Source organism: Coregonus clupeaformis, chromosome 39 (assembly GCF_020615455.1).
Source record: "Coregonus clupeaformis isolate EN_2021a chromosome 39, ASM2061545v1, whole genome shotgun sequence".
Classification (NCBI taxonomy): Eukaryota; Metazoa; Chordata; class Actinopteri; order Salmoniformes; family Salmonidae; genus Coregonus; species Coregonus clupeaformis.
The window spans coordinates 20,084,641-20,103,021 of NC_059230.1; the positions used below are offsets into that span (position 1 = coordinate 20,084,641).

The following is an 18,381-nucleotide window of genomic DNA, read 5'->3' on the forward strand; positions in this document are numbered from 1 at the left end:
TAACGGGCCTCTTGGAAACAGGGCCTTTATATTCTAATCAGACAGTACCAAATGTTCTCTAAACATCAGCCCGAGAGGCTTGTACAAAGTCAAAACAAAAGACAGTGACTTTGCCAGCTGCTACTGAATCAGTGTTCATAATGTCATCAATAGAATACTAATCAGTGAGTCCTTGAACCTTCTGCAGCTATGGAATCAATCCCTATCAAACGATTTCAGAACAACCCATAACAATTAGTAACAAGTCCAGTGACCATCAACCTGTACACAAATTACTGTCACAAATAGAACACTGGAAATCATGTGTATTACAGAAAACATAAAAATATGCTAAGCAGTGTGTTAATTACACTTAACTGAATATGAACAAAATTGGTTGGGGGCCTCCCAGAACTCTTCTTGAGTTATACAGTGTTGTTTTGAAGTAGCCTACAGTGTTGTTTTGAACTACTTCACACCCGTTTAACTTTTCCACATTTTGTTGTGTAACAAAGTGGGATTAAAATGGGTATAATTGTCATTTTTTTGTCAATGATCTACAAAAAATACTTTGTGTCAAAGTGGAAGACAAATTCAAACATTTGTTAAAAAAAAAAAAAAAAAAAAAAAATGTGAAAAATAAAACTATCATATACAGTGCCTTGCAAAAGTATTCATCCCCCTTGGCGTTTTTCTTATTTTGTTGCATTACAACCTGGATTTCATGTAATGGACATACACAAAATAGTCCAAATTGGTGAAAAATAACTTGTTTCAAAAAATTCGAAAAAATTAATAACGCAAAAGTGGTGTGTGCATATGTATTCACCCCCTTTGCTTTGAAGTCCCTAAATAAGATCTGGTGCGGCCAATTACCTTCAGAAGTCACATAATTAGTTAAATAAAGTCCACCTGTGTGCAATCTAAGTGTCACATGATCTGTCACATGATCTCAATATATATACACCTGTTCTGAAAGGCCCCAGAGTCTGCAACACCACTAAGCAAGGGGCACCACCAAGCAAGCGGCACCATGAAGACCAAGGAGCTCTCCTAACAGGTCAGGGACAAAGTTGTGGAGAAGTACAGATCAGGGTTGGGTTATAAAAAAATATCCCACGGAGCACCATTAAATCCATTACTAAGAAATGGAAAGAATATGGCACCACAACAAACCTGCCATGAAAGGGCCACCCACCAAAACTCACGGACCAGGCAAAGAGGGCATTAATCAGAGAGGCAACAAAGACACCAAAGATAACCCTGAAGGAGCTGCAAAGCTCCACAGCAGAGATTGGAGTATCTGTCCATAGGACCACTTTAAGCCGTACACTCCACAGAGCTGGGCTTTATGGAAGAGTGGCCAGAAAAAAGCAATTGCTTAAAGAAAAAAATAAGCAAACACGTTTGGTGTTCGCCAAAAGGCATGTGGGAGACTCCCCAAACATATGGAAGAAGGTACTCTGGTCAGATGAAACTAAAATTGAGCTTTTTGGCCATCAAGGAAAACGCTATGTCTGGTGCAAACCCAACACCTCTCATCACCCCGGGTTCCTCTGTAGCTCAGCTGGTAGAGCACAGCGCTTGTAACGCCAAGGTAGTGGGTTCGATCCCCGGGACCACCCATACACAAAAAAAAAAAATGTATGCACGCATGACTGTAAGTCGCTTTGGATAAAAGCGTCTGCTAAATGGCATATTATATTATATAACACAATATTTTTCATCAGCAGGGACTGGGAAATTGGTCAGAATTGAAGGAATGATGGATGGCGCTAAATACAGGGAAATTCTTGAGGGAAAACTGTTTCAGTCTTCCAGAGATTTGAGACTGGGACGGAGGTTCACCTTCCAGCAGGACAATGACCCTAAGCATACTGCTAAAGCAACACTCGAGTGGTTTAAGGGGAAACATTTAAATGTCTTGGAATAGCCTAGTCAAAGCCCAGACCTCAATCCAATTGAGAATCTGTGTTATTACTTAAAGATTGCTGTACACCAGCGGAACCCATCCAACTTGAAGGAGCTGGAGCAGTTTTGCCTTGAAGAAACTGGGCAAAAATCCCAGTGGCTAGATGTGCCACGCTTATAGAGACATACCCCAAGAGACTTTCAGCTTGTGTAAATCAAATGATACAATCCCCCCCAAAAATCCATTTTAATTCCAGATTATAATGCAACAAAATAGGAAAAATTCCAAGGGGGGTGAATACTTTCACAAGCCAATGTATCTTGATTGCATAAGTATTCAACCCCTTGAGTCAATACATGTTAGAATCACTTTTGGCAGCAATTACAGCTGTGAGTCTTTCTGGGTAAGTCTCTAAGATCTTTGCACACCTAGATTGTATAATATTTGCACATTATTCTTTAATAAATTATTCAAGCTCTGTCAAGTTGTATTTTCAAGTCTTGCCTTACATTTTCAAGCCGATTTAAGTCAAAACTGTAACTAGGTAACTCAGGAACATTCAGTGTCTGTTGGAAATCAGACTGAACCAGGTTTCCCTCTATGATTTTGCCTGTGCTTAGCTCTATTCTGTTTCTTTTTATCCTAAAAAACTCCTTTGTCCTTGCCGATGACAAGCATACCTATAACATGATGCAGCCACCACCATGCTTGAAGATTGAAGATTGGTACTCAGTGATGTGTTGTGTTGCTTCACAGAGTGAGTCCATGCAACTTATTGTGTGACTTGTTAAGCACATTTTTATTCCTGAAATTACAGTATTTAGGCTTGCCATAACAAAGGGGTTGAATACTTAATGACTCAAGACATTTCAGCTTTTCATTTTTACAGTGCATTCGGAAACTATTCAGACCCCATCACTTTTTCCACATTTTGTAACGTTACAGCCTTATTCTAAAAGTGCTCCTAATCTCAGCTTGTTACCTGTATAAAAGATACCTGTCCACAGAAGCAATCAATCAATCAGATTCCAAACTCTCCACCATTGCCAAGACCAAAGAGCTCTCCAAGAATGTCAGGGACAAGATTGTAGACCTACACAAGGCTGGAATGGGCTACAAGACCATCGCCAAGCAGCTTGGTGAGAAGGTGACAACAGTTGGTGCGATTATTCGCAAATGGAAGAAACACAAAATAACTGTCAATCTCCCTCGGCCTGGGGCTCCATGAAAGATCTCACCTCGTGGAGTTGCAATGATCATGAGAACGGTGAGGAATCAGCCCAGAACTACACGGGAGGATCTTGTCAATGATCTCAAGGCAGCTTGGACCATAGTCACCAAGAAAACAATTGGTAACACTCTACGCTGTGAAGGACTGAAATCCTGCAGCAAGGTCCCCCTGCTCAAGAAAGCACATATACAGGACTGTCAGAAGTTTGCCAATGAACATCTGAGTGATTCAGAGGAGAACTGGGTGAAAGTGTTGTGGTCAGATGAGACCAAAATCGAGCCCTTTGGCATCAACTCAACTCGCAGTGTTTGGAGGAGGAGGAATGCTGCCTATGACCCCAAGAACACCATCCCCACCGTCAAACATGGAGGTGGAAACATTATGCTTTGGGGGTGTTTTTCTGCTAAGGGGACAGGACAACTTCACCACATCAAAGGGACGATGGACGGGGCCATGTACCGTCAAATCTTGGGTGAGAACCTCCTTCCCTCAGCCAGGGCATTGAAAATGGGTTTTGGATGGGTATTCCAGCATGACAATGACCCAAAACACACGGCCAAGGCAACAAAGGAGTGGCTCAAGAAGAAGCACATTAAGGTCCTGGAGTGGCCTAGCCAGTCTCCAGACCTTAATCCCATAGAAAATCTGTGGAGGGAGCTGAAGGTTCGAGTTGCCAAACGTCAGCCTTGAAACCTTAATGACTTGGAGAAGATCTGCAAAGAGGAGTGGAACAAAATCCCTCGTGAGATGTGTGCAAACCTGGTAGCCAACTACAAGAAACGTCTGACCTCTGTGATTGCCAACAAAGGTTTTGCCACCAAGTACTAAGTAATGTTTTGCAGAGGGGTCAAATACTTATTTCCCACATTAAAATGCAAATCAATTTATAACATTTTTTACATGCGTTTTTCTGGATTTTGTTGTTGTTATTCTGTCTCTCACTGTTCAAATAAATCTACCATTAAAATTATAGACTGATCATGTCTTTGTCAGTGGGCAAACGTACAAAATCAGCAGGGGATCAAATACTTTTTTCCCTCACTGTAGGTGTGTGCCTTTCCAAATCATGTTCAATCAATTGAATTTACCACAGGTGGACTCCAATCAAGTTGTAGAAACATCTCAAGGACGATCAATGGAAACAGGATGCACCTGAGCTCAATTTCGAGTCTCATAGCAAAGGGTATGAATACTTATGTAAATAAGGTATTTCTGTATTTTATTTTTTATAAAATTGCAAACATGTCTAAAAAACGGTTTTCGCTTTGTCATTATGGGGTATTGTGTGTAGATTGATGAGGATTTTTATTTATTTAATCCATTTCAGAGTAGGGCTGTAACGTAAGAAAATGTGGAAAAAGTGAAGGGGTCTGAATACTTCCCGAATGCACTGTATTAACATTTCGAAAAACATAATTCTTTGACATTATGGGATATTGTGTGTAGTCCAGTGACACAAATTCTCAATTTAATCTATTTTAAATTCAAGCTGTAACACAACCAAATGTGGAAAAAGTCATAGGGTGTGAATACTTTCTGAAGGCACTGTATGTAGCCTACATTGAGCGAATCTTAGAGCAGATGGTGTTAACAAACTGTAGCATAGGGGAGACCGGGGGCAACTGTAACAGTGGGCGTTTGTAACACCTTGAATTTCTCCAAACAGAAATAAGGTACAGTAGAGTGATGAAACTCACTAGGTTCTCGCCCTTCTTTGCATGTTTTAAGGGAAAATGTATATTTTTTTAGGGGTGAAAGTATTTTTTTCCACTGGCCGTATTTTTCTTATACTGTCCTGAGCAAAATTGTCAAAGAAATCAAACTAGCATAATTTGTATCGCTATATGTTGGCTAAACGTTGACATGATTGACATTTGTCACTATTGTTGTCTCTTGCTTGGCATATGAGGTTTTGTCATGGCTTCTAGTGTTGGGGGCAATTGTAACGCAGTGTTACAATGACCCTGAGCCAAGCAGCCAAATGATAAAAACAAGTGATGGTATGAATTATCCATTAATTATACAAATACTAACTTTAAATAGCATTTGGGGCCTGTAGAGTGCCAAATAAATTGTAAACAGATATCCTCTGGGCACCATCAAGATGTTTTGAGAGGAACCGAATGGCCATGCACAAACAGGGGTGTCACTGTAAACATTGGTTACGTACATAACAATACTTCTGTTTCTTGCAAAATCATTACATATATCTATGATAATAAGATCATTCACAAACATGATTTTTTAAACATTTATTTGGTGTATTTTTTTTAGCCGTTACATTTGACCCCAGCAACTGTTACAATTGTCCCTGGCACGGGGGCAAATGTAACGTCCTGACTTTTCTGATTAAAATCAGTATTGTGAACCGACCGTCTTATGTACAGACCTGTAAATGGTATGAATGATTAGGAGACAGATGTAAGTTTCTTATACAGTATCAAAAAATGACTGGCCTAGTTCAAGTGGTCTCTGAGCAATAGAGTAAAATAAAATGACAATTGCCCCTCGGTCTCCACTACCTGTGTTTCATTTCAATCAAAGCACATATTTTGCCTAGTGGCGTGTGCTGTTGAGATTTGGCCACATGATAGAACGTGTTGCCATTCGCACAATCACCCTAACATTTTATACGATTATACAATTCTACTATATTCGGTTCTGTAATGTAAAATACTATCATTATGTGATCTTGCAGACATTGATTCAGCTTTGATCTAACTTTATTTAACAAGCACCATTCGGCAGTAGTCTGTTTTGGACCTTTTGCTGTCTGGAAGACGGTTCCAGAGAAGTCGGATCCACAGCCACTCCATAAAAATTTTTCTGGTCAGGTCACATAGTCAGTCAAATCTTCTGGCCATACACTCCAAAAGGGTTCTACCTGGAACCAAAAAGTGTTCTAACTATGGCGGCCGCCAAACTCTTTTAGGTTCTAGATAGCACCTTTTCCTCTAAGAGTGTACCATAATGTCTAGGTATTGTTCAAATACTGATATAGGCTGATTACTAGGGCGTTGTAGATATAGTCATACTGGGTATGTAGTTCATGCAGGGCTCCCTTGAAAAGGAGACCTTGGTCTCAATGGGAATCCCCTGTCTAAATTAAGGTTAGATCAATTAAATGTGCGTCACATGACTCCTGATTGTCCTTTATGTGAACCTCCTTATCCACACAGTAATGATGGTCAGTTTGACGTGGCTCTGTATGTCAACGTGCTGGTCTACAGTGATGGGACAGTCAACTGGCTGCCTCCTGCTATCTACCGCAGCAGCTGCCCTATAGAGGTACATTATCAATAAATTATTATATTATTATTAACCAATAGATTTAATCAACCAGGGCTCGTATTCATAAAGCTTCTCAAAGTAGGACTGCTGATCTAGGATCAGGTCCCTAGATCAGCACTCCCACTCTAATAACCTTCTTTGCCTATAGGTAACGTACTTCCCATTTGACTGGCAGAACTGCACCATGGTGTTCCGCTCCTACACCTACGACTCATCAGAGGTGGACTTGCAGTACGCCCTGGATGAGAAAGGAGAGGAGATACATGAGATTATCATAGATGAGAACGCCTTCACTGGTTAGAGTCCTCTCTCTTCTTGTCTCTTCTCTCTTCTGGCCTCTCTTTTCTTACCTCCTCTTCTTTTCCCATCTCCCCTCTCCCCCTCATCCCCTCTTCCCCCTTTCCCTCTCCATAGAGAACGGGGAGTGGGCGATCTGCCATAAGCCCAGCAGGAAGAACGTGAACCCAGAGGACCTGTATGAAGACATCACCTTCTATCTCATCATCGAGAGGAAGCCTCTCTTCTACGTCGTTAACATCATCGTGCCCTGCATCCTCACCATGGTCCTGGCCATCTTTGTCTTCTATCTACCACCTGGCGCATGTCAGTCCCATGCCATAATATGCCACATATGCACATTATGTCTCATTGGCATGTGTAACTTGCATAGAGATGGAGAGAGGGCACACTTGCCACAAAGCCTGCTTTAGCACAAAGATAGGACTCTTTCCATCTCTATGATAAATTGAGCTGGGTAACTTGCCATTGTTGATTACACAGCAAGGAAGTATCATTAAGAATATATGTTGTGCTCTGGGGAAGATGTTTAATGTAGTCTGTTTATGATGTTTTGGGGTTTATTTCAATTTTTTTAGAGCAGGGGTCTCAAACTGGCGGCCTGCGGTTTTTAATGTGGCCCGCATTTGTAAAATAAGCAATATTTGTCATTAGGTGGTTCATAATGTTTAAGCCCAGTCTTTATCACTTGCCAGACAATTACAGTAGATCCATAGCCGCCATGTTTTAACCCTGTGTTTCCCTCTCTCTCCCAGGTGAGAAGATGACCCTGTCCATCTCTGTCCTCATCGCTCTCACTGTGTTCATGCTGCTGCTGGCTGACAAGGTCCCCGAGACCTCCCTGGCCATCCCTCTTATTGTTAACTATGTGATGTTCACCATGATCCTGGTCACCTTCTCTGTCATCCTCAGTGTGGTGGTCCTCAACTTGCACCATCGGACCCCCTACACACACATTATGCCCCCTTGGGTGCGCAAGGTGAGCTGTAGCCTACATGGCGGTGCTATGGACTGTGGAGTCTGTTTGAGATATAGACTCTAGGATCCACAGCATTCTTCTTCTTCATTATCTTTGCAATACATCTCTATGCAATTTCCTGCTTCTGCGCTGGTTCAATGCCAAGGGGCCATATATTTGCTACTTCCTGCTAAGACCTTGACCTTTGACCCCTTATCCAGGTGTTCATCCACTTCCTGCCGAAGTACCTGGGCATGCAGAGGCCCCACCCAGAGGAGCCTTTGGAGGAGGAGCCTAGTGATGACACGCCCCTCCAGAGCATCGACGGACGCAGGCCGGGGGGAGAGTACTTCTTCAGGAAGATCAACCCTGAACTGGTCCTACCCTGGAGAGGCAGGTAAGGTATCAACTAACACACACACACACACACACACACACACACACACACACACACACACACACACACACACACACACACACATAGACCAGAGACCAGAGACCCATCAGTAGATCACAGCTAATTCCTTTTGGTTTGAGACAGTCGTCTTGGCTACAAAGATTTTGTGGTGAAGAGATTCCTATTCGACTGAATACAAGCTAGCCAAAGCATGAATCTTCTTTTCAGCACTATCCTGAGGCAAAGTATAAATGCCTTTTTCTCCTGTGCCAGCCTTGCTATTATAATTAGGTACATTGTATGCCCAGGCTTGGCAGTAGTATCATCTTCTCTAGGCCAATCTGCTATAGTCTGGGAACCTTGTTCCTATTCCTCCCATCTCTATACCCTCTAATATACTCTACTATACTCTACACCATCCCAATAGTCTAGCACAGTAGGTCATGTTCCTCCTATATATTCATAGCCTCTACTATACTCTACTATACTCTCCATAGCCTCAACTGTGCTCTACTTTACTCCACATAGCATCTACTCTACTCTACTATACTATACTCTAAAGGACCTCTACTATACTCCCCATGGGCTCTACTATACTACACTCTACTATACTCTCCATAGCATATACTGTACTCTCCATGGTCTCTACTATACTCTCCATTGCAGCTACTATACTCTCCATGGCCTCTACTATACTCGCCATGACCTCTACAATACTATACTATACTCTCAATGGCCTCTACTATACTATCCATGGGCTCTACTATACTATACTCTACTATACTCTCCATGGCCTATACTATACTCTCCATGGCCTCTACTATACTATAATCTACTCTCCATGGCCTCTACTATACTCTCCATGGCCTCTACTATACTCTACTATACTATCCATTGCGTCTACTATACTCTCAATGGCCTCCACTAGACTCTACTATACTCTCCATTGCCTCTGCTATACTCTCCATGGGCTCTACTATACTCTCTGTGTCCTCTACTATACTATACTCTACTATACTCGCCATGGCCTCTACTCTACTATACTCGCCATGGCCTATACTATACTATACTATACTCTCCGTTGCCTCTACTATACTCTCCATGAACTATATTCTCCATGGGCTCTACTATACTATACTCTACTATACTCTATATGGGCTCTACTATACTATACTCTCTATGGCCTCTACTATACTATACTCTACTATACTATACTCTAATATACTCTCAATGGGCTCTACTATACTCTCCATAGATAGCCTTCACAAAATAGTTCCCACTATACTGTCCACATCCCACTCAGTGATGATATACAGTACCAGTGAAAAATTTGGAGAGACCTACTCATTCCAGGGTTTTTCTTTATTTTCTACATTGTACAATAATAGTGAAGACATCTAAACTATGAAATAACACATATGGAATCATGTTCTAACCAAAAAAGTGTTAAACAAATCAAAATATATTTTATATTTGAGATTCTTCAAATATCCACCCTTTGCCTTGATGACAGCTTTGCAAACTCTTGGCATTCTCTCAACCAGCTTCACCTGGAATGCTTTTCCAACAGTCTTGAAGGAGTTCCCACATATGCTGAGCACTTGTTGGCTGCTTTTCCTTCACTCTGCCGTCCGACTCATCCCAAACCATCTCAATTGGGTTGAGGTTGGGGGATTGTGGAGGCCAGGTCATCTGATGCAGCACTCCATCACTCTCCTTCTTGGTAAAATAGCCCTTACACAGCCTGGAGGTGCGTTGGGTCATTGTCCTGTTGAAAAACAAATAGTCCCACTAAGCCCAAACCAGATGTGATGGCGTATCGCTGCAGAATGGTGTGGTAGCCATGCTAGTTAAGTGTGCCTTGAATTCTAAATAAATCACAGACAGTGTCACCAGCAAAGCACCCCCACACCATAACACCTCCTCATCCATGTGTTACGGTGGGAAATACACATGCGGAGATCATCCGTTCACCCACACTGCGTCTCACAAAGACACGGCGGCTGGAACCAAAAATCTCCAATTTGGACTCCAGACCAAAGGACATATTTCCACCAGTCTAATGTCCATTGCTAATGTTTCTTGGCCCAAGTAAGTCTCTTCTTCTTATTGGTGTCCTTTAGTAGTGGTTTATTTGCAGCAATTCGACCATGAAGGCCTGATTCACACAGTCTCCTCTGAACCGTTGATGTTGAGATGTGTCTGTGAATTGAACTCTGTGAAGCATTTATTTGTACTGCAATTTCTGAGGCTGGTAACTCTAATTAACTTATCTTCTGCAGCAGAGGTAACTCTGGGTCTTCCATTCCTGTGGCGGTCCTCATGAGAGACAGTTTCATCATTGCGCTTGATGGTTTTTGCGACTGCACTTGAAGAAACTTTCAATGTTCTTGAAATGTTCTGTATTGACTGACCCTCATGTCTTAAAGTAATGTTGGACTGTCGTTTCTCTTTGCTTATTTGAGCTGTTCTTGCCATAATATGGACTTGGTCTTTTACAAAATTGGGCTATCTTCTGTATACCCCCCCCTTCTGTATACTCCCCTTTTTTCTGGCCACTCTTCCGTAAAGCCCAGCTCTGTGGAGTGTACGGCATAAAGTGGTCCTATGGACAGATACTCCAATCTCCACTGTGGAGCTTTGCAGCTCCTTCAGGGTTATCTTGGTCTCTTTGTATCTTCTCTGATTAATGCCCTCTTGCCTGGTCCGTGATCTGTACTTTCCACAACTTTGTCCCTGACCTGTTTGGAGAGCTCCTTGGTCTTTATGGTGTCGCTTGCTTGGTGGTGCCCCTTGCTTAGTGGTGTTACAGACTCTGGGGCCTTTCAGAACAGGTGTATCATGTGACAGATCATGTGACACTTAGATTGCACACTTTTCCATTTGTTTATTTTTTTGATTTTTCATTTCACTTCACCAATTTGGACTATTTTGTGTATGTCCATTACATGAAATTCAAATAAAAATCCATTGAAATTACAGGTTGTAATGCAACAAAATAGGAAAAACACCAAGGGGGGTGAATACTTTTTCAAGGCACTGTATCTGACAGTTTCATTTGGCCCCTCAGTAATCTGTGAGTGCCACCCTAGTCTCCCCACCCAGAGTGGGGCTCGTAAACACCCAGAGACCCATGGATCTCCAGGCCTGGTTGGCACTACTCATCCCAGGCCAAAGTCATCATATTCAGGCCTGCTAAGGCCGGCTAAGCCTCAGACCCCCATCCACAGTCGCCAGGGCATAAGCCTCTGTTTAGTTTGGGCATTAGGGGTAATCCCGAAAGAGGGGGATGGGGCAGAGGGTTGGAGGGAGGGGAGAGAGGGTGGCTGGTGGATGAGTGTGGAGTATAGGGAGAGGTGTTGAGTGATCAATGTAGAGGAGGATTTTGTGGGTTTTGATATAGAGCGAGGGATGGAGGGATGGGGTGGTTACTCTATCTATAAGATGGCTCTGCTTCAAGGCGAATGGGGACGATGGCGCCAGTGTCAACTCAACTGTTCCCTCGGAGTGTGTAGTGATTCAACTCTCTCTCTCTGCTGTCACAGAGCTAGTTAGAGACCAGGTGTTGCCCTTCACACTGAGTTTACGTGTGTGTGTGTGTGTGTGTGTGTGTGTGTGTGTGTGTTTGTGTCTTCACAGCTCAGGGCCTAGCTATGCTCTGTCCTGCCTGTTGCGTGCCAGCAGCATTCCAGGGCTTCTATTCATTACCACAGACAGATGGAGCCGACCTCGCTGTGTCACACACACACTCACATACAGTATAGTTCACAAACACACACCACACACACACACACACACACACACACACACACACATACACACACTTAGAGAGTAGATGAATGCAGGCACACATACTCATGAACACATACATTGCGCACACACTCACACCATCTTACACACACTCCCACACACACACACACACACACACACACACACACACACACACACACACACTATTTCACGTAGCCTCTGTGGTGCCAGAAGGTTATAATGTCCTGGTGCCAGTCTGGCCTCCCTGAAGAGGTGATAACTGATACTGAATGGCCCTGGGCCTGGCTAATGAACAAACACATCTCTCGTCGGCTGTGTGACTATATAACAGTGCCAAAGAAAGAACGTCATGTGAACTAGACACAGTGGAGTGGACGGCTCATAGTAATTGGTGGACTAGAATGAATGAGCCCGTCCCCGGCAAAGTTCCACCAGCCACCACTGACATGACATGTGCCTAAGGTTGCAAAATAAATTCCCTGGTTTTCCTGAAATCCTGGTTGGAAGATTCCCGGAATAAAACCAGGATTTCTTGAAAACCAGGGAATTTATTGAAAGTTGCAGGAACTTGTGCCTCAAGTTATACAGATAATTATCTTAGACCAACTGTACATGAATGGTGTAGTACCTATATATTCAGAGACCATCACTGGTCTGGGGCTTAAAGACAGTGATACTGAATTAGTGATATATTGATAGACTAGCCTGTTATGTGAGTGTTACAGGCATATTGGAGTGACAGGAGTGAGAGGGGGAGACCTAAGAGAGGGGACCGTGAGAGGTGAGAGGGGACAGAAGACTTGAAGTGAGAGGAGGCGGAGGACAGGGGTGCGTGGCAGTCACCCGTTAACACCCTGTTTGTGGAGCAGGTTCATCCCAACATAGTGGTGTTTCTACTATAGGGTGGCAGGTCTGTAGGGTGCTATGTATGGATGTGCATGATGTAAGCTATTTAAAGGTGTCACGCCCTGGCTCTGGGGACTCTTTAATGTTGAGCCAGGGTGTTAGTTCCTATGTTTAGTTGTTCTATGTGTTTATTCTAGATCGTTTAGATCTATGTTGGCCAGGGTGGTTCCCAATCAGAGGCAGCTGTAGCTCGTTGTCTCTGATTGGGAACCATACTTAGGCAGCCTGTTTTGCACAGTTGATTGTGGGATCTTGTTCTGTATAGGTTTGTGTTGGTGAACCTTTAGACTTCACGTATCGTTTTGTTGTTGGTGTAAGTACTCATTAAAAGATGTACGCCTATCACGCTGCGCCTTGGTCCGCTTCTTACGACGATCGTGACAGAAGATCCCACCAGAATAGGACCAAGCAGCGTGTGCAGGAGCAAACGCCGGGTATGGAACAGGAGGTTACTCTGGTAGATGTCCTCCTCGGTTGGGGGAGAATCACAGAGGAGGAGGCCGTCCGCTACCGGAGGGCGATGAGGGAGGATGCCCAGGCAGGAGAGGAGAAGCGACGCCAACCGGGTCGTCGTCGGACAGGCGAGAGGCAACCCCAAGAAAGTTTCTTGGGGGTGGGCACACGACATGGACGACGGGGCTGCTGGAGGCAGCTACAGTGCGAGTTTGCGGACTAGGAGAGGAGGCCACCAGGTTACGGGGGCCATTGGTCATGAGGGGGAAGGAGAGTGTAGAGGCACGGCGAGAGGTACTGGGGTGTGTTACCAGTCCGGTCCGGCCCGTTCCTGATCCCCGCACAAGGCCAGTGGTGTGTGTTCCCAGTATGGTTCGGCCTGTTCCTGCCCCTCGCACCAAGCCTGTGGTGCGCGTCGCCAGCCCGATCCGGCCTGTTCCTGCTCCCCGCACCAAGCCTGTGGTGCGCGTCGCCAGCCCGGTCCGGCCTGTTCCTGCTCACCGCACCAAGCCTGTGGTGCGCGTCGCCAGCCCGGTCCGGCCTGTTCCTGCTCCCCGCACCAAGCCTGTGGTGCGCGTCGCCGGCCCGGCCCGTTCCTGCTCCCTGCACCAAGCCAGTGTTGCGCGTCGTCAGCCCAGTCCGGCCCGTTCCTGCTCCCCGCACCAAGCCTGTGGTGCGCGTCGCCAGCCCGGCCCGGCCCGTTCCTGCTCCCCGCACCAAGCCAGTGGTGCGCGTCGTCAGCCCGGTCCGGCCCGTTCCTGCTCCCCGCACCAAGCCTGTGGTGCGCGTCGCCAGCCCGGTTCGGCCTGTTCCTGCTCCCCGCACCAAGCCAGTGGTGCGCGCCGTCAGCCCGGTCCGGCCCGTTCCTGCTCCCCGCACCAAGCCAGTGGTGCGCGTCGTCAGCCCGGTCCGGCCCGTTCCTGCTCCCCGCACTAAGCCAGTGGTGCGCGTCGTCAGCCCGGTCCGGCCCGTTCCCGCTCCCCGCACCAAGCCAGTGGTGCGCGTCATCAGTCCGGCAAGGTCCGTGCCTGTTCCACCTTTGCCTGGTCCGGCACCGGTCAGCTGCTCCACGCCGGAGCCAGAGCAATCCGCTCCACCGGTGTTCAGTCCAGCTCCGGCCAGCAGGGCCAGACCACGAGGGAGAGAGAGAGAGTGGTGGTCACGCCTGGAGCCGGATCCGCCTCCGAGGCGGAATGCCCACCCGGCCCCTCCCCTGTGGTGTTTGGTTGGCGCGGTCGCAGTCCGCGCCTTTGGGGGGGGGTACTGTCACTCCCTGGCTCTGGGGACTCTTTAATGTTGAGCCAGGGTGTTAGTTCCTATGTTTAGTTGTTCTATGTGTTTATTCTAGATCGTTTAGATCTATGTTGGCCAGGGTGGTTCCCAATCAGAGGCAGCTGTAGCTCGTTGTCTCTGATTGGGAACCATACTTAGGCAGCCTGTTTTGCACAGTTGATTGTGGGATCTTGTTCTGTATAGGTTTGTGTTGGTGAACCTTTAGACTTCACGTATCGTTTTGTTGTTGGTGTAAGTACTCATTAAAAGATGTACGCCTATCACGCTGCGCCTTGGTCCGCTTCTTATGACGATTGTGACAAAAGGACATATATTAGGGTGTATATTACATTACTTCTGCTGTGTTGATGCCTGGGCCACAGTGTTGGGCCTTGTGTCGGATGTGTGAAGGGTCAGGTCACTGTGATAATCCTTACAGGAAACGTGTGTCCTTGACAGAGGTGCTTTATCTTTCAATATCAATCAAAATATTGCTCACATCCTTTGTCAACCAACGAGATATAGTTTCACATGTTCTATTTCAAATGTGTTCATAGTCTGTTCTCTATGTGAATTGGTTTATGTTCTGGTGTGGTTTGTACACTTTGCATGGTTGGACAATGTAGTGTAGCGTTTATATCAAATAATTATTACTTAAATGCTATAGCAGTAAATAATAGCCATCTTTGAAATACCGTAGTTTCCCACGTTACAGTCAGTCGTAGCCAGTGGTAGTCAGTCGTAATCAGTGTTAGCCAGTGTTAGCCAGTGGTAGTCAGTCGTAGCCAGTGGTAGTCAGTGCCTCTGTCAAGCCCTCACGTAAAGATATATCCTAGCGTAAAGTAGTGTTCAGGATGGATTCTCTGACAACAATGCTGCTATGGAACAGCTGTGTAAGGCAGGAATACCTTTAGGGGTCAGAGGTCAAACCAGCACCACAATACGTTGCCCCATTGTTGTCCCAACATTACCTCTGTGTCAGGAGTGTCACTGTCACTCAGAGACCTGGGGGGGACACAAGGACACATGCCACAACAGACACACTGGTATGTGTAGAGAAGACTAATGAAGTTGATTTGACACATAGGTAACGTCCTCTGGAAACCTCAATGATAAAAGACAGACAGAAATATGAGACTTCTGACTTACCCATGATTAACTACATTTGTTGTTAGCGTTTGCTTATTTGTTTGTTTATTTTATTTATTTTTTATTTATTTATTTTTTATTTGTGTGTGTTTGCTTTTCTTCTCAAGTTCATACACTGTTGTGCTCTCTCTCTCTCTTCCTCTCTCTCCCCTCTCTCTCTCTATCTCTCCACCTTTCCACACACCCCTCCCTCTCTCTCTCTCTCTCCCACTCTCCCCCTCTCAGGAGTGAGAGTACAGTGCAGCTCCAGAGGTTCTTTGACAGTGACAACTACTGTCTGATCCTCCCCCCGGACCTCAAGTCAGCCATCGCTGCTGTCACATACATGGCTGAGCAGCTGAAGAAGCAGGACGGCACCGACTCGGTGAGATACACACACACACACACAGACACACACACACACACAGACACACAGACACACAGACACACACACACACAGTGTTCCCAGCATGCCCTGGTGATGTCCATGTGTCACTGCGGACATACTGCGCTTCATTCTTCATCACTTACATGCTTTCGTGTCTCTCTATCTCTTTGTGTGTGCGCACGTCCCTCTGTTTGTGTGTGTGTCTGTGTGTATTCCCCCCTATAGGAGACAGGAGACTGGCAGTACATAGCCATCGTGGTAGACAGGCTGTTCCTGTGGCTGTTTGTCATCATCACTACTCTGGGGACTCTGGCCATGTTCATGGACGCCAGACTCAACTACACCCCAGACGAACCCTTCCCCCTGAGGCCGTAGTCCGTTCACACACCCCAGCACAGCCACTCTGGTGCTCACAAGGGATTACAAGAACTACACTTCCCATAATTCCATAGCTGAGTGCCAACTTGTTTTGTATGACTAGGACCAGAGGTTTTCCCAGGTAAAACTCAGTGTCCTATGTATAATGTATTGTTGTATTGTTCGGGATGACACAGTACCATGTACTTTTATATGAATAGTCCCCTTCTCTGATCCTACTCCTTCATGAAAGCAATATAATCTAATATAGACGGTTTATAGATTAGCATCTACTTAAATAGGACAAATATATTATTTATAGAAGTTATGAATTGTAATATATTTGATATTCTAATGTGTTTGAATTTGAAAGGCAATACACTGCTTGTAGTATTAAATAACTGATTTAATGTACCATCCGTTGTCATAGGATTATTCTCTGTAGACAGGTTAGCCTGGGTGCCAGTCTGTTTCTGCCCTCTTGCTAACTCTTTATGGAAGTGTTGTGCCATGTTTGGGAGTTGGCAAGAGCACAAACAGATCTGGGACTAGGCTGTAGTGGTTTCTCTAGTCTGGATGTAAACTAACCATGCTTGTATTGGCAGATTGACTCGATTGTTGGCCTCATTAATTTGCTTAAGAACATCTGTTATGATCCTCCCCTGATAAAACTCTACATCCTCTTATACCAAGCTATACTAATGGCCCATTCAAACCCATAGTCTGCCTCTGAAATGGCACCCTATTAACTATAGGGTCCATAGTGCTCTGGTCAAACATTACATAGGATGCATCCCTAGAGTGATTTATAGAGGTAGAAATGAAAAATGAAAGGATGTTTTGGGAGTGTGAAAGAATGGTGATGAACCTCTCACCACCTGCAGTTAGTCATTTTGACATAGGGGGGCAGCAGACTGCAGTGTGTATTTGCCTTCTACTGTTATTAGCGCCACCACACCAGGTCAGAAGAATGGGAGTATGTGATGGCATTACTGTCGCTTTCACTTTGCTTTTCAGCTATTTCAAAAGATCTGAGTACATTCATAAGACATCACATCAGAGTTGTTCTTTATTCCTTGTATCCTGTGGAGAATCTGAATAAACATGATGTATGTTTTCTTTCCACAATGATCATGGTTAAATCAAATCAAATTTTATTGGTCACATGCGCCGAATACAACAGGTGCAGACATTACAGTGAAATGCTTACTTACAGCCCTTAACCAACAGTGCATTTATTTTAAACAAAAAAGTAAGAATAAAACAACAACAAAAAAGTGTTGAGAAAAAAAGAGCAGAAGTAAAAATAAAGTGACAGTAGGGAGGCTATATATACAATAGAATAAAGTGACAGTAGGGAGGCTATATATACAGGGGGTACCGTTGCATAGTCAATGTGCGGGGGCACCGGCTAGTTGAGGTAGTTGAGGTAATATGTACATGTGGGTAGAGTTAAAGTGACTATGCATAAATACTTAACAGAGTAGCAGCAGCGTAAAAAGTATGGGGTGGGGGGCAGTGCAAATAGTCCGGGTAGCCATGATTAGCTGTTCAGGAGTCTTATGGCTTGGGGGTAGAAGCTGTTGAGAAGTCTTTTGGACCTAGACTTGGCACTCCGGTACCGCTTGCCGTGCGGTAGCAGAGAGAACAGTCTATGACTAGGGTGACTGGAGTCTTTGACAATTTTGAGGGTCTTCCTCTGACACCGCCTGGTATAGAGGTCCTGGATGGCAGGGAGCTTTGCCCCTGTGATGTACTGGGCCGTACGCACTACCCTCTGTAGTGCCTTGCGGTCAGAGGCCAAGCAGTTGCCATACCAGGCGGTGATGCAACCAGTCAGGATGCTCTCGATGGTGCAGCTGTAGAATTTTTTGAGGATCTGAGGACCCATGCCAAATCTTTTTAGTCTCCTGAGGGGGAATAGGCTTTGTCGTGCCCTCTTCACGACTGTCTTGGTGTGTTTGGACCATGATAGTTTCGTTGGTGATGTGGACACCAAGGAACTTGAAGCTCTCAACCTGTTCCACTACAGCCCCGTCGA

At 45.0% G+C, this 18,381-nt stretch overlaps 1 protein-coding gene across 2 annotated transcripts in view; it reads left to right on the forward strand.

Annotated features, from left to right (window-relative positions):
* Positions 1-17,475, forward strand: part of LOC121554566 (acetylcholine receptor subunit beta-like) — a 40,324-nt gene extending 22,849 nt beyond the window's left edge. For both annotated transcript variants that reach the window (XM_041868178.2, XM_045211988.1), the window contains exons 5-11: positions 6,302-6,410; positions 6,562-6,709; positions 6,828-7,016; positions 7,466-7,689; positions 7,890-8,065; positions 15,842-15,980; positions 16,209-17,475. In XM_041868178.2, coding sequence (XP_041724112.1) covers positions 6,302-6,410; positions 6,562-6,709; positions 6,828-7,016; positions 7,466-7,689; positions 7,890-8,065; positions 15,842-15,980; positions 16,209-16,358 — 1,135 coding nt within the window. In that variant the 3' untranslated portion in view covers positions 16,359-17,475. The remainder of the gene's footprint in view (positions 1-6,301; positions 6,411-6,561; positions 6,710-6,827; positions 7,017-7,465; positions 7,690-7,889; positions 8,066-15,841; positions 15,981-16,208) is intronic.
* Positions 17,476-18,381: the final 906 nt, after the last annotated feature.